Genomic DNA, 22,291 nt, shown 5'->3' with positions numbered 1-22,291 from the left:
CTCATGGATCACCCAATATAACTGTTGAACAACATTGTGCCGTTCACCCAAGAATCAGGAAAGAGTTAAATGTCTAACTCATTATTAAAATTCACATGTCAGATAGAACATTATAAGCAGGTATCTAATAAATGGAGAGAAGAGCAATCCCAAAAATCTGAAATTAATCTCGGTCATTAAGTTACATTTCACGGACTAGAGAAGTTGCAATGGAAAGATCTGATCATATAAAATTTGAAAACACAGCATGATTCATGGTTAAAATAGTAATGTTCTTAGAAAACCCAGAACCGGCCCATGTCACAAAATCAGCCACATCTGCAGTCTGAACAAGATGATTTAGGCCTCTTCCTGTCATCATATTGTAGTATGCTTCAGTGCCATCACCTCTTGAGGTGGCAGTTTCTCCCTTGCTCCATACCCCGACAGTTAACAGACAGCAGTAGAAGGTAAAGAGTCAGTAGTATCAACTGTCTCTAGTCATCATTGCCACTTGACCAAGCAGATAATCAGTAAGAGCAGCCACCACACAGCTGCTAATACCTAATTGCTGCTTTTAACTACTGTCTAGCCAAACAAATAATAAAAGCTGCAAATAGTATATCCTCTGCCTGTGGTCTACCCTTAGGAGCAAGCACTGTTGGCTGCCTATCAGCTATTGCATCCAATACCTACGTCCTCTGAATTCAGAAGGAAGGTCAAAAACCACCAAAGGTGATGGCAGGACAAAGCAGAGAATGAAGGATATTTCAAGGCAGGAGAAAAAGAGGAGCTGCTGCCACCACTGACCTGATTCACCTATACAGTGATTTGGCAATCTAAAAGTGAAAGGAGAGGAAAATTCATCCACAAGGAAAAAGGCAGTGGGAAATTACACAAGTAGAACAATTTGCTTCAAGACCTACCAAGCAGGCAGAATTCTGTGCCAAGTTTATAGAATTGGAAAGGAACCCTATCCAACCCCATGCCAGTTCCGGAGATCCACATAACCAAGAGCGGCCATCTAAACTTCGCTATGGAAATCTAAAATAAAAGAAAGCCCATGACCTTGCAAAGCAGGTCATGGGCTGCTTTGCAATGTACCATCAGGACATTGTGCGTCATATTTAGTTATGTTACGAAAACTTGGCAATGAGCTAACTTCGGCCCTCCAAGTATTTTGGACTTCAACTCCCACAATTTCTAACAGCCTACTGGTATAGAGATATTTTTTTCTATGCCAGTAGGCCTTGTCTTTTCAGGACCTAACCCCCCCCCCCCCCAAAATATAGCAACTTTTCACAATGAGATTTTTTAAAAACTCATAGGAAAATAATCTGATCAATTTAATTTGGGATGGGCTTTGAACTAAAATGATCCTTTGGGTCCTTCCTTGTGTGTTAAGTCCAAGACTTAATATCAGTTTGAAATAAGTGTGGATGCCGTGTTTATGGGTAACTTCGGAGGCTAGTGAGCTTTCTAACTACAGCATTTGTGATTTAGCAATAGCTGCCTTGGCAAAGCAATTGGTGCTTTTGAGAACAATCATATTCTGTTAGAACTTGTTACAAATAACAAAGAAACATTTGTTGAAATACAAGCAATCTTTGTCTAATGTTGGCAACCCACGTTTGTACATCTAATGTGTGATCAGGTTTAGGACTGTGTAAAAATATTTTCTTCCTTTAACTGGAATGGGGGGGGGGGGGAATTCAAATCCTTAAAGTAAAATATGAAGCATAGCCTGAGAAAATGAAGATTCCAAGGCAATAGTTTCTTGCAGAGTCAAGCATTCCTAAATCCATCAAAATCCAACTTAGGAAAAAGGCAGGATATAAAGTCAATAAATAAATGGCAAGTGATTTGACCTGAGGCACAGATTTCTTCAAGCCAGAGAGCTTGGTGTAAAAGCAGGTCTTCTGAAGCTGAAAATATGGAAGGAGTGAATAGATTTGTTTTGAAACTAAGCTAGAGAGCCTAGAAACTTCCCCATACATCTCAAAATGTGGTGAAGTGATTAATAGCACCCACAAAAGATTTAAAGGAGTGAAAACGTGTTTGTATTCAAGCTTTAGTGCAGAGCCCAGATGATAAATTTTGTCCAACCTGTTATAACGGGAAAGGATGCATTAGAAACTGAGCTCAAAAACACACCATATATCCTTACCAGACTGCACTTCTCAGGGTCTCTTGTAACAGGTGAATTTCAGCTGATATGGGCCCAAACCAATTTAGAAAAAAAATGATTTAATATCCTGGACAATAATAATGTATACATATTTTAATTTATAAAGGGTAAACAAGTCCCCTCCTCAAAACACACACCAACCCCACAAAATGCAGACACTCCACCCACTCTCTGCAGTTATCTTTACTGGAATATATATTTGATCTGTTGCTAGATGTTCTGGAAGTCAAATATTCCCATTGTTACCTTATCCAGAGATCCCTAAAGTTATGTGGACATTTTCTCTGGAATTCTTACTCTTCCAAATGGTCAGACGACCAGTGCGTGAATTCCCCATGGGGATCAAAGTGATACAAAAATCATGATTTTCCTGTCTGTGCTAAAGAGCCCACAGCAGTTTAACAAGCATTCATAGGTGAAAAGCTTGGTCTGTTGAAAGTATGAAATTCCAACCTACATTTTCATGCCCTTTTCTGCATATGGTACAATGGGCACCTTAGATCCTTTAAAGAAACTGCTGATGTAGATGATTTTCTGTTGGCACTGTACTCTTTTGAGACAGCCTTAGGAAGAATCGTGAACAGCCTGGTAAGTGGCAGTAGAATGCTTTCTTTCTCTTTTGTGGGTTGGTCAGAGAAGTGCAGGAGAGGAGACAAAGTACAACGAGCAGCCACCATTGCTGCAGGGAACACAAACATCTTTATTCATATGCCTACAAGACTGTTTACTAAGTGTTTCAGCTGTAACGAGCATATTCTATCTCCCTTCCCTGATTTGACATATGTGGACAATATGGTCTGACTCTTGACCTCAAAATATATGCTTCTTGTTTTTGCAGTTACTGCCATAAATAAATGTGGGGTAAATCACATTAATAAAGGAAAGCATATGATTACTTTCATTACCTCTTTCTGTAGTTTACAACTTGCAGCTTCTTGTATTTTCTTTTATTCTTTGTAATCCCTTATTTACCTATTTCATACTTTTGTTTCTTGAAGTTTCTAGACTTGTGTTTGTTTCTTCCTTCTTTCATGTGCTTCTTCTAAAAGGTGTTATTGCCCAGACACTAGAATTTCTGACAGTAGAATTTCTCCTTGATGTCTTCATCAGCATCTAGAGTTGGTGCATAGGCACTTATGATGGTTGCTCGTTGGTTTTTGGCAAGATCAATTCGGAGGGTTGAGAGTCGTTCATTGATGCCAGTGGGTGCTTCGGTCAGATGTTTCACCAGATCATTTCTGATAGCAAAGCCAACTCTGTGCATTCTTTGGTCTTCTTCGGGCAGTCCCTTCCAGAAGAAGGTGTAGCCTCCTTTGTCTTCCTTCAGCTGTCCCTCTCCTGCTCTCTGAGTCTCCTGAAGGACTGCTATGTCGATGTTAAAGCATCCCAACTCCCTTGCAATGATGGCAGTTCTGCGTTCGGAGCGCTCACTGTCAGTGTTGTCCATCAGTATCCGTACATTCCATGTACCAGAGTTCATTTTTCTTTTTTGGCCGCAGGGTGGTGACCCCACTGGACGCAGCAGTCCAGTCAGGGATAAGAGAGGCAGGCTATGTTTAGGGCACCTTTTCTAGCCCCCTCCCCGTGGGGTGAGCAGAGTGGATCCTCAAAAGGGCTGCTCAGTCGCGGATACAGCTGCCGAACTACTCAACTGCCTCGGACCTTGAGGTAGAACGACTGAGTCCGTACCCACCACCCATGTGCCAGTCTGTGACTAGGGGCTTCCAGATTTCACAATCCTGCCCCCTTCGCCACTCGCTGATCGCCATGGGACTTTGGTTGGTTTGTCTTTATTTTCTTTGGAAGACGCCTGTGCGTGAGTTTTTTTAATGTGTGGAGGTCAGTGCACAACTGATCAACACACAGTCTTCACAGAGTGAGGTTCCACTGGTGGTGTAGTTTAACACAATGACCGTGGCTTCTCAGTCTGTTGCAGCCTTCTTCCACCTTCACAGCCGTTGTAACATGTACCATGTTATCCTCCGCCTGCTCCGCCGTTGAGGACTTTGGGCCTTTGGACTGTGCTTGGTCTGGAACCTCCCCCGTGGCCACTCCTGGGAGTGCACGACTCCAGTTGTTGTGCCTACAGGTTCATCGGAACACGCAAGCCCCCTCACCACGACAAGGTGACAGTCCATCGAGGGGGCTAGGTCTAGGTCTAGTCCATCCAGGTCTAGGGATAGCTGGATGCCCCTTATTTTGAAAAAGGCATAGATCATGAATGTGAGGTGTAAACTGGTTGATTTGGCTGGGTTGTTTTTGACTTTTTAAAGGTACTTTTGAAATATAAATAACTTGGTATGCTGGTGGATGCCACATGTTAGTTGACACACTTCTTGACATCAGCATTTCGCCCTTATGCCCTAAGTGCTTCAAGATGTCTACTGAGTTACCCAGGCTTGTAACTTGTTACAAAAACTACAGTCCATGTGGGTACCAGTTCCGTATGGTGATTTGGTTGAAGGCTCTGTAATTGTTGCAGAGATAAAGCAATTTATTTATTTATTTAAACAATTTATATTCCATCCTTCTCACCCTGAAGGGGACTCGAGGTGGAGCACAGCATATATACGGCAAACATTCAACGCCGGGACATGAATTAATTGCATGCATAAACATTAAAAAAATTGTCTCAATATAAAAATACACTGTCTAATTTGTATTTCTATTATTTATTTATCTATTTATTTTATTCATTATATGCATACATAAACATTAAAACATTTGTCTCAATATTAAAATACACTGTTTAATTTGTATTTCTATTATTTATTTTTATTTGTATTTCTATTTTGCAAAAAGACAGGGACTTCATCAGAGAGATTGAAGTTGTGATGCAGGTTTTTTCCAGGAGGTGCTACAGAGGGATTGGAAAGAAATGTGACTTGTTGGAACTGGGTCCCAGGTTGACTGCATAGCCTTATTTGGTTAGTGTATGGGGCAGGAGCTGGTCATCCTTTTTATCAAAGACATTTGCAAAGTATTGATATTAGATTGGCAACATGACAAGAGCTTCCATTGGTGCTGAATCATGAGCAGCATGCACCTATTTTGGCTAACAATGCCCCTAGTAAAATTAATATATGAAGAGCACCTCCCTCGTGGGCTAGGGCAGTGGTTCAACCTGGGGTCCCCTGATGTTTTTGGCCTACAACTCCCAGAAATCCCAGCCAATTTACCAGCTGTTAGGATTTCTGGGAGTTGAAGGCCAAAAACATCTGGGGATCCCAGGTTGAGAACCACTGGGTTAGGGAATGTGGGTTTGTCAACAAATTGATAACTCTCAGCTCTTGTTAACCTTCCCCATTGATTTCAGATAACATTGATTATTGTGACATCTCACAGCTTAATAGAAATGATCCAGTGTCACTTTCTCTAACAGATGTAGAAGGTTGGACCAGAACCATTGTAACTTGATGTCTTTCCCACTCTTTAGGTTTACATAAGAAGGTAGTATAGATTTAAGGTATTAAAAGTTGCTGATACATTTTAGGGAAGCTGGTTGAGTGTTGTTCCTCTCATGTTTCCTCAAGACCAAGCCATTCTGTAAAACTGCCAGACTGTTTTAGTCCCAAAATGTGGCCTGCAGCTAGATAGTAGGAGGCGATAGAGGAGAATCGGAGATTGAAGTGTAGTTCAGCAAGCCTCTCCCATTTGCACATTTGGCAGCTAACATCATCTTAGCAATTCATTGCACAAAGCATACTCCTAAAATTTAACCTTGGAGCAATAAAGAAATAGTGATTTTTGAAAATGCCTGTCATTGTGGCATGGCATAGACTTAAATTGTGATACGTTGTCATTGCCTCGTCCTATCCCCAAGGGATGGTGTGTGTGTGTGTGTGTGTGTGGGGGGGGGGTACTTTTGGCATTGGTTCCATTATCTCAGAGATCCTTTGATGGGCCTCCTCTATTTTAATAGGCTTTATCAGCTTCAGATGCCAGTGGAGGAAGCACTACTTATAGTACAACTCACTTATCTGCAGAACCTAAATATGCAGTTTCACTTATGAACAGTTTTGCTTTTGAATGCAGTGCCTCCTGTACAACTTACACTCTCTTCTAGGTACAATAATCATTCTTCCCATTGAAAATAGGGTTTGCTATTCTCTCAAATTGTGTCCTTCAGGTAGGGACACAGTTTGTATTGTTCTTCTTTATGGTTGTTTGCCTTTTTACTTTCCCACCATTCCTCAAAATGATGTCAAATTGAGGGGCTTGATGTGATGCTAAAATGGCAATTAGACCTATCTTATAAGGGCTTTTTAGGCTGTTGTGTTGGGAGCATTTTCAAGACGTCCCAGCTGAGATCTGCATCTTTACAGTGGATCTAACAGGAACCCAATGATCAAGTGTTGCTGATTACTGCTCTGGGTGCTTTCCAGGTGTAATTTTGGAAGTAGTTGAAGACATGACTTGACCTCCAAAGGTAGAGAATTTCAAACCTTTAAAATTCTGTAGAAGTGCATTATATCATCCATTTACATCTTCAGTTTTATAAATGTTAATAAAGAGAGGCTTGCCAGGAAGCAAAAGTATTGGCAGTCTAAGCAAATAATAATAATAAAAAATCCTAGTAGAATCTCAAGGAGCTTTCACAACTCTCAGCAGTTCTGTAGGATGACTACTAATATTGGTTACAACTGATCAGGCACGTAACACATGTATGGACTTCTTGCATTGTAGTGAAACTAGCAGTTTCCAATTTAGGTTGAATAACCCTCTCTCCCAAAGTCAGTGGCAAATTTATCCCTGTAATCCAGATGTTATCCTGTTTCTGCAGAGTGAAGTCCATATTCAGGAACCACTGTAACAAAGGAGTTGGTGTTTATTAGGATGGGGTAGGAAAGGGACACAGGCCAAATGCACATTCAACTATAGAGTTAATGTTGTTGTTCATTAGTTCAGTCGTCTCCGACTCTTCGTGACCTCATGGACCAGCCCACGCCAGAGCTCTCTGTCGGCCGTCACCACCCCCAGCTCCTTCAAGGTCAGTCCAGTCAGTCCAGTCATAGAGTTAATGAGGGTACCACAAATCATTAGTATCTCAGGCTATTCAGTTCTAATCAAAGTGGCCAATTGCAACATTCACACTTGCCTCAAACAGACAAGAGTTCTTTCTCCCACCCTGGACATTCCACAGATATATAAACCCCACTTGCCTAGTTTCCAACAGACCTCACAACCTCTGAAGATGCCTGCCATAGATGTGGGCGAAACGTCAGGAGAGAATGTTTCTGGAATATGGCTATACAGCCTGGAAAACTCACAGCAATCCAATCCTAAAACTGCTATTAAACAACAATTCTATATTTTGTTCTTATGTGCTATCATGTTTATTTGTTTGTTTCTTTTTATAATAATATCACAAAAGTTTTTAGGGGGCATTGAGGTAACCAAACCAAGTGTCTTTTGAGTACAGTTGAAAAGTCAAGGAATAAAAAATTAATAATTCTGTTTTTTGCCCTATTGCAAGGTATTCTATGTAATCTTTTGGAGAGCTTGTTTCTCTAAAATCTCCTCTAGAGGGATTCTCTAAAGTCCTTATTTTCACATCAAGGAAGTGACACTAAAGGCGAATGTTCACAGATCAGAAGTGAAATCTTGTAAGATAGGAAAAAAACAATTTGGAGTAGGTCAGTTTCAGAATAACTGAATGCAGAATATTTGCTTTAATTTGCAGGTTATGCAGCTTGACTTTGAAGAAACTGGTAGTATTGAGAGAAGTGGATAAGGATCCAATTTCTGTCGTAATTGCAGTCAAAATGCAGGTAATATGAAATGGGCTTAACGTAATCAAAATATGGTACTAATCAGGGTAGAAGAAACTTAGAAATGAACTTTTTTGTTAATGGCAAAGGTGGGGGCAATCCTAAAGGCACAATAATAATAATACTGCCCATCTCTCCTAGGGGACTCAGAGCGGATTACAGCATTTACATACATAAACAAACATTCAATGCCTTTACAATCATATACGATGAGACACACAAACATAGGCAGAGGCTTCTCCATTCATTTTTTGCCTTCTAGAGGCGGTGCTCATCTCTGGTTCTGGGGAGGTGCTTTCTCCATTTTCAAGCTGAGGAGCCTGTGTTGTCACCTCCTGCTTGTGTGGCTGGCAAGATTGCTTGGAGCACCTCTTTGCCTTTTCCCGCCGAAGCCTATTTATCTACTCACATTTACATGTTTTCAAACTGCTAGGTTGGCAGGAACTGAAGCTGACAGATGGGAGCTCACTCTGTCTCGTGGATTCGAACTGCCAACCAGTTCAGGTACACAAGGGTTTAACCCATTGTGCCACCAAGGCTCCTATACAAAAGAGAGGCTTGGGTGTGTCCTTGAGCTGAAACAAATAAAAAATATGCAGAGACTTTTGATTAATCAAACTCATTTTTAGGTAGCTGGTATTGAAAGTTATTGGTGTCACTTGCTTTTTGTTAAAGGGCTAGGCAAGCATAATGTATCAGAGCTTTTTGCAGTTATAACTGCATTAGAATCTCAGTTTGAATGTCTCTGAAAAAACAAAAGGAAGGAGCCCTCTTGATCGTATACTTTGTTATGTACATCTTTGTATATTTATAATATAATAATAAAATGTATTTTTAACTGCTATGAGTCGCCTTAGGGCTGAGAATAGCGGTATACAAATGAAGTAAATTTATTTATTTATTTACTTACTTACTTACTTACTACATTTATATGCCGCCCTTCTCACCCCGAAGGGGACTCAGTCACTTACTACTATATGTGATAGAACCTGCTTTATGTGACTTTTCTAAGGAAAAATATGTATTGTGTGTGGAGCTGCATTTCCAGCACAATCTGTTGAATGCATTAAAGGAGATGTGCATTGGAGAGAACATTCTCACCAAGGGAAATCAATTGATGATCTGGTAACTCAATTTGTGCATTAATCTATTGAAGCATGTAAGCATATTTGTAACCATTTTCTGTGCAGGGTTCAAAGAGAATATTGCGTTCTCATGAAATTATGCTGCACCCTGGTGGTCGCATAGAAACAGAACTTGCACTCACGTTTTCTTTACAGGTAATGTAAGAAATACTTTTACTTGTTTGCTTTTTACTGTAGAGATGCCTATGTTCAGTTTTGGGCAGAATTGTCTAATAGGCTTTTATGTGTCTGTATGTGTATTTATTTTAACTTCACTCAGGGCTCATAACTCCTTTGTAACAAGAACGAGAGTGAGAAATCATATGAATAAGAGAAAGTAAGAACTGTGTCCTGCACCCAGCACTTATACTTTGGTTCCAAAATGGCCCAAACATCCCAAAACAGTTCATGAGATTCTGGGAGATAGTTTTTTGTTTCTCCAAAGAGGTCATTTTAAACTCTTTTTCAAACTCAATGATACAGATGTCATTTTTTGGTGGAGAGAAGGCTTCTCCTGGGCCTAAAATAGTCCAGAGAGGACTATAACTGTGAAATTGCTCTCCATGTTTGGGAGGGGTGCAGCCCACAAGGAAGGTTGGATGGAATTGCCCTGGTTTCTGTTATGCTGATGTGATTAGAAAATGTACAGAAGATATTATTTTCTATGTACATGGTAGTACAATATTGAAATGTTTCAACTGCAGTATCCCCATTTCTTGAAAAGAGAAGGCAATAAACTTCAAGTCATGCTGCAGAGGAGGAAACGGTACAAAAACAGAACAATTCTTGGCTACAAAACTTTGGCAGTGGGATCTATCAACATGGTGGAGGTATGTTTTTGAAAGAAATTGAAAACACTGGGAGGTGGTGGAATTAATTTCTTATCTCTAGAAATGATTAATTTTATTTTGAACTATAGCTGTAAGATTAATATAGTCTCGTGATACAAATTGGAGCCTAACTATAATGATATAATATAATAATAAAACTATTTCTAGACTTCCTTCTCTCTCCGAAGGGACTTGTGGCAGTTTACACACAAAAAAGCCAAACGTTCAATACCCTAAATAAGTAAAAACACACAAAAATGCAGAGTAATGCACAATAATAACAATAAACTTATAACAAAATAATTAAGCATTAAAATGAAATCAGAATAAAATTAATCCAATAAGACATAATAGCACTATTAACATGAATTAACATTAAGACATAGCCCTGTAAGAGAATTAAAAAACATTAGAAATGACTATCACAGGTGTTCACTTAAAATGTATCATAGCAGCCATGAGGTAGAAATAAGTTAGCCAGTGTTCTGATGGAATTAATTTAAAGTTTCCTAGTCCTCCTCCTCCTCCATATGCTAAAGTGCATAGGTGCATTTTCAAGAGTTTATTAAAGAAGAGAAAGGTGGGGGCCATCCTTTTCCTTCCCCTAGAATCTCAGGGCAGCCAGATATTTGTAATCTGATTTGCCTGTTTCCACCACCCTTTGGAACAATGGTCTCAACTTTTGGTCCTCCAGGTATTTTGGATTTTAACTCCCATCTGTTAGGAATTGTGAGAGCTAAAGTTCAAAACACCTGGAGGACCAAAGGTTGGAAATTACTGCGCTGGAGCTTGGCAGTTGTTGAACAGTATGAAGGATTTGGATGGCGTGCAAAAGCAAATGTGAATAGGCTTCGGTGCCCTTCAAAATAAGACTTAAGTCCATTTAAATTGTCCTTGCATGTGAGTAAATAATTAACAGGCCTTAATCTTCAATCTAATATCAGGACAGCCCCTGGTGTTTAGAAAAAGAGTCAAAACTTGGCTCTGAGAGCAGCCATTTTTTAAGTCGAGCACCGCAGGTATGTTTAATATGGAAATGTGTATTTGACTTCGGAATGGTATTAGACTGACGCTGGATAATGTGATTTACTGAATATATTTTAAACTATGCTTTTATGCTTAATTTTAACATATGCTTTTAGCTGTTGTTTGTGTGTTTTAAAGCACCATGAGTCCCCCTCCAGGTAGAGAAAGGCGGGGTATATATAAGGTAAATAAATAAAATAAATAAATATGGGCAGCTTATTCAGAAATACAGCTGTATACCCAATGGGTGGATTGCTTGGGCTTGCACCACTGGGATAGATTTCTTTTCTACAGAATAGGAAGGAGCCCACCTCAAGCCAGGTATGCCCAAAAGCATTTGTAAAAAGAATAATCAATAGCAGAGGATTCGTTAACACGAGTATGTACAGTAAGAAGGTTTTCGGGTATTTAGCATGTCATCTTGCATGAAAAGTAGGCCTCCTGAAGTTGGAAATGCAACTGTGCTCTGTGCTTTGTGCTCTCTCTGCTTGTGATGTATTCAGGTCACAAAAGCTTTGAGATGAGCAGGGATCAGTAAGCTTCCCACTCTCGGCCAGGCAGTATTCTCCATTTGGCTGTTATGGGTATGAGGCTAGTGCCAAAGGTGCAGGTCTGTATTCCCAATATATTTTCCCCCAAAGAGAGACTTCTGTCCCCAAATTTAGACAGTTATAGAGATATTTGCACCCTTTTCCTACATTGTGCACCTCCCCAGGGTACATCAATTTTATCTCATTTCCTCTTTTGTTCAGTGCCAATCTGCTTCAGAGAGGGCAAGGAGTGAGCTGAATGAATGTTGATCAGAGGCTTTGAATAGCGCATGGATGTTGTAAACCACCTATGTTGATTGCATGGCTGTAAATTGTTGACTGGAATGCTGTGAACATGAAAGAGCTGCTTGATAATTTCCTATAATTAATAATTACTTTGGCAAAGGAAGGGAGCCAAGCACTCTTGCTATCAGAAAGGGGATGTTTGTTTGAATTACTTCACTATAAAGTGCATAAGAAATTGTATTTTGACACACATGATTTGATTGGAGTGCATGTGTATGTCTCCCATTCTAGGTATTACAACACCCAACAGAAGGAGGCCAGGTTTTGAGCCTTTTCAGCAGCTTCAAGGAAATGACAGTCAAAATAGCAGAACTATGGATTTTTTCATTGTCCAGTCAGCCAATCGACCAAGAGGATAGTGCAGTACATCTGAGCCAGAAAACGAAGACTACAGGTAACTTTAGAACATTTCAATATTCATATTCTGTTTTCTGCATATCTTTCCAAATAATTATGAGGTATTGGTGACAAAACCTCAGGAACAATCTGTTGAATTGTACTGGGATGTTTTCTGTGGGATTTTTCAGGATCCTATTCTGTCCCTCCTATTCTGGTCCTCTTCTGCTTTATCACCTTTGTCTTAGGCCCCTTCTACACTGCCTTATAAACTCCAGATTGTCTGCTTTGAACTGGATTATATGACAGTGTAGACTCGTATAATCCAGTTCAAATCAAATAATGTGGATTATCTGATTTGATAATCTGGATTATATGACAGTGTTGAAGAGGCCTCAGTCAAGGAAACCCTGAGTTGAACAAGGAGAGTGGTTGCATCCAGAGTGGATAGAAGGTGTATAGCTTCTCATAGTTGTATACTCTCCTCCTATGAAGAGTCTTGAGGGCATTTAGACAGTCTCCACAACTGGTATCACATAAGGGAAGAGATGGGGACAGAAGAAGCTCTCTGAGGCCCCTTCCACAGAGCTGAATAAAATCCCACATTGTCTGCTTGAACTGGAATATATGGCAGTGTGGACTTAGATAACCCAGTTCAAAGCAGATATTGTGGGATTTTTTTCCCTTGATAGTCTGGGTTACGTGGCTTTGTGGAAGGACCCTGAAATGGTGATCACAATTGGTAACAAAAGAAGGATTTCTACAAGGAAACTCCCACATTTGGAGGCAGAATGGTGGGATAAAGATTGGAAAACACCACAGAGGAGGCCAATGAAATCCTTTAAACTGAGCCGTAAATACTTAAATTAATACTTGCAGTTGTAATAGCGGGAACAGAAAGCCATCATGGTGTAGTAGTTTTGGTGTCAGACTAGAATCCTTGGTGACTTATTCAGCCCTTGAAACCCCATGGGTGACCTTAGTCAAATCATTCTCTCTCTGCCAGAAATGGCAAAACTCCTCTGAATATATTTTGCCACAAAAACCCTAAGATAGGATTGTCAAATGTCAGAGGCACATAACAACAACAGTTATAGCAGGAATCAAGTCGGGGGGAGCAAGGGAGAGAACCTAGTCTATCCAAATTACAGAATCAGAAAGTGTAGGGGCATTGGGAGATGAGTTGGGAAGATGGAGGACAACTTCTATTCTGATGGATTTTGTTATTTTTACTAGACATGTGTTGTTGTAGAGGATTTTCAGAACATTTGTAGAGTTTTAACACCAAACATCTGAAATAAGCATAGCAGTGAGACATGATAGATAATCTCCTTGAAAAAGGCAAGTACCTGTTGGATTAACAATTATTAAATCATTACTGGACAAAGTAATCTCAGTCATTGTCTCATACAATTGTGAACAACCTTGACTGTATGGAGGCCACTAGTCACCTAGTTTTGGGCACACTTGAAGAAAGACAATTTGCTGGTAAACCAGGGGGGAGGGGTTGAGAAGCAAGAGCCATATGGCTGGACTTGCCATGCCCAATGGAAAAAAAATAGTGGTGGTCTGTAAAGCATGAGTTTTGAAAATTAAAAAACAAACAAACAGGTTTTAAAAAGACTTTGAAAAACCCTGCTGGCTATCTCTTCTATTGCTTTCTGAATACAATTTAAGTAAGATAAGGAAACAGTTCGCTAAATATTTTCTGTGTATTTTCAATAAGTAGTAAAAATAGAAACGTTCTGTTCAATTGCAAAACTTGGTGGGGAATATCCTACATTTTTTGAGACGGTATAAAGCTTTGCAAACGTCATTACCTCTTGGGAAGGGGAATAGTATTAAAGATGACTTATTCAAATTAGTATTTTAAATGATTATGTTCTTTATACTCACAAATCGGTGTGTAAAGAGCCACCTGTATTGAAGGTGTATATAAAATATAGTGGTAGGAATAATTTTACACAAGGAATTCATTGATTACCTCCTTGGTGAACTGGGAGGTTCAGAAATACCTACTTTAGGATATTTTGTTGTAGCATATAGGCTTTCTGATTGCTTTTCATTGTTTATTTTAATTATATATTTGAAGTCTTGGGAAGTGGGTGGTTATTGTTCAATAAAAGTGATTCAATTACTTCTGTGTCTGTCTTTTGCAGACAACTATTCTGAAGAGGAATATGAAAGCTTCTCTTCAGAACAAGAAGCCAGTGATGATGCTGTTCAGGGACAGGTATCATGGAAACTATTACTATACACTTTTGTCCCAACACAGTATGTCACAGACAATACCATTGGTGTTGCCCATTTTTGGTCAAAAGATATTTAGCCATCTGAGCTCCTCCTATTTTTATCGGTTTTATACTAATTTATGTAATAGTTTTGATATGAAATTAAATAAATAAATACAATAACAGAAAATGAGATCTATATGCTGGATTTCATATCACGAAATCACAAGTCCAACACTTCTCAAGCATCTAGGACTGTGTGATGTATTTTCGAATAATGCATACAGATCCAATTAAGATGGCCTTTTGCAGTTGACATATTGTGATTTTGTCAATTTTTATTGTTTCCAAATGCCGACTGAAATCTTTTGGCATGGCACTGAGTGTGCCAATGACCACTGGGACCACCTGTACTGGTTTATGCCAGAGACTTTGCAGTTTGATTTTGAGGTCCTGATTATTATTATATTATTTATACCCCCACATTTCTCCTTGTGGGGACTCAAGGGAGATATAAGGTCACAAATGTGACTATTGTTGAGTGGTTATTTTATTCATTTATTTAAAACATTTATTTGCTGTGTCAAATAGCATATTTGAAAAAAGCATTTAAAGTGGATTAAAATTGAATGCATAATCTCATGCAGGACACATTGCTGCCTGAATCAGTTAAACAAGATGCCACCTCTGTTCTATTTACAAAAGTTAATAGAGTTGGCTATTAATTTCACCTTAACATTGGCAATTAATCAATGTCCTTTACCACCTGAAGCAGTTGCCTCACCCATCCTAGTGGAAAAATTGCCCCTGCCTAAGAGTCTAATGGATTCAAATAATTTTGGTGGCTTGTGAAGGAGTAGAAAAGCTGTGATGGACATCTGAAATGGAAAATGAACTAAACATTTGATGCTAAGGAGTTACCAAAAGTTAAATGATCACCTTGACATTTAGAGCAGCAGTGAGGGATCAAACAGGAGCAAGGACTTCTTTTAGAGCTGGTATGGCTGGAACCATGCAGTCATGCTAGCCACATGACTTTGGAGATGTCTACAGACAACACTGGCTCTTCCACTTAGAAATGGAGATGAGCAGCACCCTCTAGAGTCCGACACAACTAGACTTAATGACAGGGGAAAACCTTTACTATGGCTGGAACCACAGCTTCTCTAGGCAGTTGAAGAGGATTCCCTATACATTTCTAATCAGGGGTCGGAGGTAGCAGAAATTCCCATTTTGTTCATTCTTCTAAAGGATGTCACTCAATTGGCACCAGGAAATTCAATTTGAGAATGCCATATTCTTCCGGTGCAGGGAAGCGGCAGCAGAATTTGAGTCCAGGTGAAAGTGCCAGATGTACAAACTCCATATCATGTTTTGACCAAGAACCCAGTGATGTTACTGGGTGTGATTATACGGGCCGAGGTTTATACGGGCAAGGTTCAGGTGTATTTGGCATCCTCTTAGTTCCAAACATTCCTCAATGGAATGGGTATCTGGATTCATTTCAATTTCAATTTTACTTTAGCCACATGAGTTGAATACAGCTTTGATTGTATGTATGGTAACTTGATTTTTGTTCATGGATTGTAAAGGACATTTCCTAATTGGTTCTATCATAAAAACATGAAAAAAATTAAACCGCAAAAACTTTGTTTTTGTGGGACATCCTATAGCACATTTTGCTATAGTTTTTCAATGAATATCTTATTGAGCCTCAATCAATTCAATGTAGTTTGTGGCAGCCACAAAAATGACATTTCTGGAGTATAACTTTCAAAGTACCACACAATTACACTGGAAGTAATACTTTCAAACCAGGAGCAGATTTTTTAAAAAAAGTTGTTACATAGTCTTGGACAGGAGGAGTATGTCCCTGTTGATGCTGTTGGTCCTTCCGGTGACTTTTGATACTGTTTGCTATGTGTCTAGCTTCTGAGACATTATCTTCATATATAAGAATGGAAAAATATCATGAAGAAGAACAGTCTGCCTGCTTGCAGTGGAACTTCACTAAAGCTGCTCAACTGTATACTGATATTTTATACACACACACACACACTCCCCATTGCTATAGTCCTATGGTAACTCATTAAGTTAATTCTCTACTTGATGTATTACAAAAACAGGAGACTAGGGAACTGAGTTGTCAAAATACAAAACCCACTCCTTAAGCATGCCCAGAGGGACATAGAAATATGCAAGCATTTCTAGTTCACTTATTTAATTTTGATTATTGGAATGATATTCATTTTCCTTTCTTTTCAGGATCTGGATGATGATGAATATGAATTGGGGAAGCCAAAGAAGCAATGGAGATCGATAGTAAGAACAACATCCATGACCAGGGTTGGTGGAAATTAATTTTACTAACATTCATGTGTAGTTTGAAATAGTTGGAGCAAGATATAATGCTCTCTTTGGAAAAACAACCAATGGCTATACAATTGTATTTTTTTTGATTGCGTAAACTTCAGCTGCTTAGTCTTTCAAGCTGGGTTAAGGTTAAAGACACCCTTTTAGGATGTCTTTAATCTTGAGTGTTGTACAATAAAGGTCCTGACATTATCATGTGCAGAGTTTCTCTTTTAGTAGGAAATGACTGGATAGGAATTCCTTTCTCCTTACACTTCCCTAGTAGGATTCAAAACAACTGGCCTCAGCATGCCAGGGGAAACTTGATATGCTGCAGGGTGAGTGGCTCCTCATTACTGTTCACTCAGATTCTATGTGTGCTGTTGGGATATGTATAGCTGTCAGGTGTACAGGGAAGTAGAGGGAGTTGTTATATCCCAACAAGGTAAACATCCCTGCCTGCTACGATAATTGACTTCCCAGTACATGTTACCACAGTAGCTGACTTATGGATGCAAATAAGAGGCTTTTGACCTCAATGTTCTTGGAATCTGAGTGAACACATGTCCATTGAGGAAAGCAGGTGCAGAACCTATTTTATGCATTTCAGGTTTTCCTAGAGCAGTGGTTCCCAACTTGTGGTCCGTGGACACCAGTGGTCTGCAAGAACTAAAATATGGTCTGTGGCCTCACTGTGATTGCACTATTGCAATGAGAGCAACTGGTCTCGCGAAACCCTTTTATAGTGCTGAGGCTTATTAAATATGGTTTTCTATGGGTGAGCAGATGGTGACTACTGGATGGCATATGTTCTGTATCAGAAACTAGAGCTGATGCAGTCTATCCAATGCAATTTTCTGAATCAGCACACAAAATCACCAAACCGAATGTAAAGTTGTCCAAAAACTGATTCGTAACCCTTTTGGTACTGATGTTGGAGAGTGGTCCCTGGTCAAGTTATCCCTGGTCAAAAAAAGGTTAGGAACCACTGTTCTAGACTGACTTACAAGCCACAGATCTTATAACTGATTTTAATGCGCGTACTCAATAAAGCCTTGGCTCTGGGGACAGGCATCTACAAGGTAGCACAAGCAAAACAGACCTCGGAAGTTTGTTGGGTGTCATAGGCATCTGTTTAGCTACTTTGAGTCTCCTTTTGGAGAAAAAAAACAGGGTAGAAATAAACAACAACAACAATTTGGGCTCTTAAAGTTGTACCCCTGTCTATCTGTACGAGCCCAAAACAGATGCCCACACACCAAATTTCTGAGGTCTCTTTTGCTTGTAGTACCTTGTAGACTGGAAAGTTAGGCACATCCAAATCCATTTTGCTCACATCAATCTGGATACAATCATTAATATTAGTGATATTGATGATTCCTGATTTCTTTATAAATATGTTACAGAAATATGTTGATTGGAGACAGCTTCATTTTCAGTGTTTACTGGTTTCAGCCTTGGCATTGAAATGCAAAACATAATCTGGCCTTTGTGCTAAGGGAGTAAACCAGGTGAGTTGAAGGGATAAATGATTCTGTGGCTTTATGTTGAGGATGGCTAACCAACTAATATAATGGTGCAGCTTTAGAGACATGATTGGCAAAGTAACAGGTGTTTCTTGCTCTCAGAAAGAAAGCTTTACTTTGAAAAATGAAAATGACATAATTAAAAAAAAGAGAACTGGAGCTCCCAGGGGTGGCTCCAAACAGAGGGACCCCGAGCGGTGACAGTACATTTGCCTTTATAGTTTCACAGGGCTGTGCCACCCTTTTGGGGCATTACTCCATCATTGTCAGTCTCAATTGGTTGAAAGACAATCAGGCAATTTCACATCATGGTTCATATCCTCTGCCCTGCACCCTCCCTTTGTCTAGTTCTCATCAGAAGGAACTTTTCAACCCAAACCCACCATGTACAAGGCTAGTGCTCATGCCAGTGGGGCAGGGGAGGGTCCAGCACGCCTCTATCTTATCAAGGCCATTTGAGTCCAGCAGTGTGGGTTATGATGTTCTCATATAACCACAAAGTTCTGTTTCATAGTCCCTAAAGGCATAGACATATTAACATGGGTGCAATTATATGACTGGGGGTTGGGATTGAATGGAACCGTCTGATCTCGCTTCAAAAATAGTGATAATGCCAATCAGTAATGAATTAATTTCTGTTGAGAGGCCTTTAATTATGTATTTCTGCATGGTGGGCCGTCTTGCAGAAATATACAATCAAAGAACTAGATGGCCCAACTCTGTGAGTCTATTATTCTAATTTTACTCTGTTGAAAAGCTGCCGAGAAGATTGTATCAAGAGAGGTCTAGTTCTCTCTCTGTATGGCTCTAGGCCCTCAGTCGTGCAGGATTGCTGGGCATAAATTAGATCCAGTCTCATTAAAGGTACAAACCCTGATGTATTGTAGCCATATATGCTTCATAACGTGGAACAGTTTGTTCTCTCTTACATTTTACTGTTTTGCTTTTTACTGATTTATTTTGTATTTATATATGGTATTTACATTTACAGCAACAAAACTTCAAGCAAAAAGTGGTGGCATTACTGAGACGGTTTAAAGTAACGGATGAGGTAATCTCCCTTTACATGTGTTAGGGTTTTGTGTAACCTGTCACACTGATAGCAGTAAGGTGTTCTATACTTATTTTATTTAAAACATTTATATTCCACCCTTCTCACCCTGTAGGGGACTCAGGGCAGAACACAACATATATACGGCAAACATCAGTGCATTTGTTTTGAAATGGTTGAATTATTCTACGTGGGCTACTTAAAGTAGTTTCATTTTCCACATGAAGCCATGCTAGTCTTCCACTGACACATTGATAATAACATTATTGCAAATGACCAACAGGACAACCTTCTATAATTTTATTTCTCTTCAATGAGAATAGGGGAGGTTTCCGTTGAGACACACCTTTCTTTTGCATAATGTGAGTGATCAATACAATGCAACTGCCATTTAACAAATTTATGCATTTTAATAGTGTTTTTTTTAACTCCTTGAGCCATAAGGAGAGGTGAGCAATAAATTGATTATTATGATCATGATGACTATGATGAGCCTCTCCCTGGTCTACAACCTGCCTAGTCTCTTGATCTGCTAATAAAAAAATATGTTCTTTTCAAAAGCTTTCCCTATAATTTGCAAGTCTTCTATGCTTAGGTTTACTTTGTCTTTTCGAAAAAAGTTTACTGTCTTTTCAACCTTTCAGGGTTTTTTAAAACTTTGAAATGTTATTTGCCCATAGACTTTTCACCCATTTTTTTCACTAAATATTTTCTTTTTTCTAGACTATTTAGCATTGTGGTGCCTGATTTGCCTCCTCAATTCATACTCTTTTGTCTCTTCTGTTCTGTGAAAAGTGGCTTCCAAATATTAGATGCAATCTTCCTTGAATTCAGTGGAACAGTACTATTGCTTGATAAGTTTAGAAAATTGCTTGGACCCTAAGGAATCTGAGGCAGTGCTTTCCTTCCTCGGCATCCTCCACAGTCCCATCCCACTATTTCTTACCTGTTGAACTGTCTGTTGCATCTAGGTTTTAGATTCTGAGCAAGATCCAGCCGATCACGTCCAAGAAGTAGAAGAAGATCTAGACCTTCTCTATGACACACTTGATATGGAAAATCCCAGCGACAGTGGTCCTGACATGGAAGATGATGACAGTGTCCTCAGTACTCCTAAACCAAAACTAAAGTAAGAGAATTTGATTTCAAAGGGAAGCTTTGACCATTCTTCAGTTTTTAGGGTTGGAGATGCTAGCACAACAGAGTGAGAGTTAGGGCCTTTCCATACAGCCGTTTATCCCAGAATATCAAGGCAGAAAATCCCACATTATCTAAGTGTGGACTCAGATAACCCAGTTCAAAACTGATATTATGGGATTCTCTGGCATGATATTCTGGGATATAGGGCTGTGTGGAAGGGCCCCAGAAAGAGCTTCTCACATTTCATTAGCAACGTTTGATAAAGAGAATATCCAGGGAAGCTCTAGATTTCTGAACATTGATCAATTCAGTCGGTCTGTAGTCATTTATAGTTTAGGCTCGTCTTTTTCTTCTTTCTTTCTTTCTTTCTTTCTTTCTTTCTTTCTTTCTTTTGCTTTGTTGTCTGACTATTGTACTCTTAGAAATGTTGGATTTAAATTCTGACATGAGTCATTGTCTATCAGAATAAGAGTATTATTGGGTGATGGTAGGCAACAGGTTTTTTTTGTTGTGTTCTGGGTATCCACTTCTAAATTGGGCAGTAAACCAAATGTGAAGTAAAACACCGTGGTTTATTTAGACTCTTTCACTTCAAGTGAGAACAGTCAAGCAGTGTGTTGCTTTTGGTAGTGAAAATAAGATAATTTAGGGTGTTGATTAATTTTAATCTTTTTGTCAGATTTTCCTCTGGTGTCATCTTGATGGTATCTTATGTATACAACTTCTGGAAGCTGTAGTTGTGGGTGTGTTTTGGGACTCCTTTATGATTACAGTATTCTTTGTATTCTTCCTGTAGACCTTACTTTGAAGGCTTGTCACATTCAAGCTCTCAAACTGAAGTTGGGAGCCTCCAGAGCATCAAAAGCCAGAAAGAGCCACCCAGTCCTGTAAGTTATGCCTTGAAAATAATATTGATTTATATCTTAAAAATACCTAAAAGCTGTTGATGGTAAAGTTAATTTGAAATGGATTGCAACACCTATGAAACCATCTGCAGTTCTGTAGACATATGGATTTGTTCTTTATTTATAACTATCCATCCCCTGCTGTGGCCCAGTCTGTGTATATGTGTTTTATGTTTATATATATTTGCGTATATATATGGGGCATATGCATGTGTTGTTGTTGTTTTGGCTTTTAAAGTATCTTCTGCTGTGTGTTTCAGTGTTTTTATGAGTGATGGTCACTCGTTGGCCTGATATGTGAATTGTGTCTAAATTTTGTGTCAATTCGTCCAGTGTTTTTTGAGTTATGTTAATCCCACAAACAGACATTACATTTTTATTTACATAGAAGTCTGAGGATTTTAAAAGTAAATGTCAGGCATTTTTAGTTGAAACTGTGTAAATTATGTGGTTAACTGACATCAAAACCAACTTCAACTTAAGGTGACCCTATCAGTAAAAGACTCCCAAATCACACTGTCATCAGCAGCCCTACTCCAAAATTACAAATTTGTGAATATGGCTTCCTTGACTGAGTATCAATCTGCAGTGTGATCTTCTTTTCCTACTGCATTCCTTCTTGCAAAGCATTATTGTGTTTTCTAGTGAGTCATGTATTTTCATGATATGGCCACAAAGTGCAGCAATCTCAGTGTAAACATTCCAGGGAAGTTTACCTGGAGTAAATTTTGTCCCCTCCCACTTGTGCAAAAAGCCATGCTACATAGAATATGCAGCAGATTTACAAGCCTCCCAGAGATTAATTTTCAACATATGTTTACTTTGTTCTCAGATCTATGACTTGACTGACATTAAAGCTGCTATTCGATAGTAAATGAGTGTGTTATTGAGATAAAGCCATTTGGTTCAGCAAACAAACTAAGATGATTGACATAGGCAGTGCTTTATTTTTCCTGTTGGTGTTAACTGATTTGTGAGCATGATTGGAATTTTAAA

General features: G+C 39.1%; 1 protein-coding gene across 4 annotated transcripts in view; it reads left to right on the top strand.

The window, feature by feature from the left end:
• LOC132774298 (phosphofurin acidic cluster sorting protein 2) overlaps positions 1-22,291 on the top strand; it is a 67,163-nt gene that overhangs the window by 7,579 nt on the left and 37,293 nt on the right. For all 4 annotated transcript variants that reach the window (XM_060774294.2, XM_060774292.2, XM_060774293.2 and 1 more), the window contains exons 2-10: positions 7,851-7,938; positions 9,129-9,218; positions 9,767-9,892; positions 11,986-12,148; positions 14,250-14,323; positions 16,587-16,667; positions 19,191-19,250; positions 20,222-20,379; positions 21,187-21,277. In XM_060774294.2, the coding sequence (XP_060630277.2) occupies positions 7,851-7,938; positions 9,129-9,218; positions 9,767-9,892; positions 11,986-12,148; positions 14,250-14,323; positions 16,587-16,667; positions 19,191-19,250; positions 20,222-20,379; positions 21,187-21,277 (931 nt within the window). The remainder of the gene's footprint in view (positions 1-7,850; positions 7,939-9,128; positions 9,219-9,766; positions 9,893-11,985; positions 12,149-14,249; positions 14,324-16,586; positions 16,668-19,190; positions 19,251-20,221; positions 20,380-21,186; positions 21,278-22,291) is intronic.

The sequence above is a fragment of the Anolis sagrei genome, chromosome 4, assembly GCF_037176765.1.
Source record: "Anolis sagrei isolate rAnoSag1 chromosome 4, rAnoSag1.mat, whole genome shotgun sequence".
Lineage (NCBI taxonomy): Eukaryota > Metazoa > Chordata > Lepidosauria > Squamata > Dactyloidae > Anolis > Anolis sagrei.
This window is presented reverse-complemented; position numbering and strand designations above follow the sequence as displayed.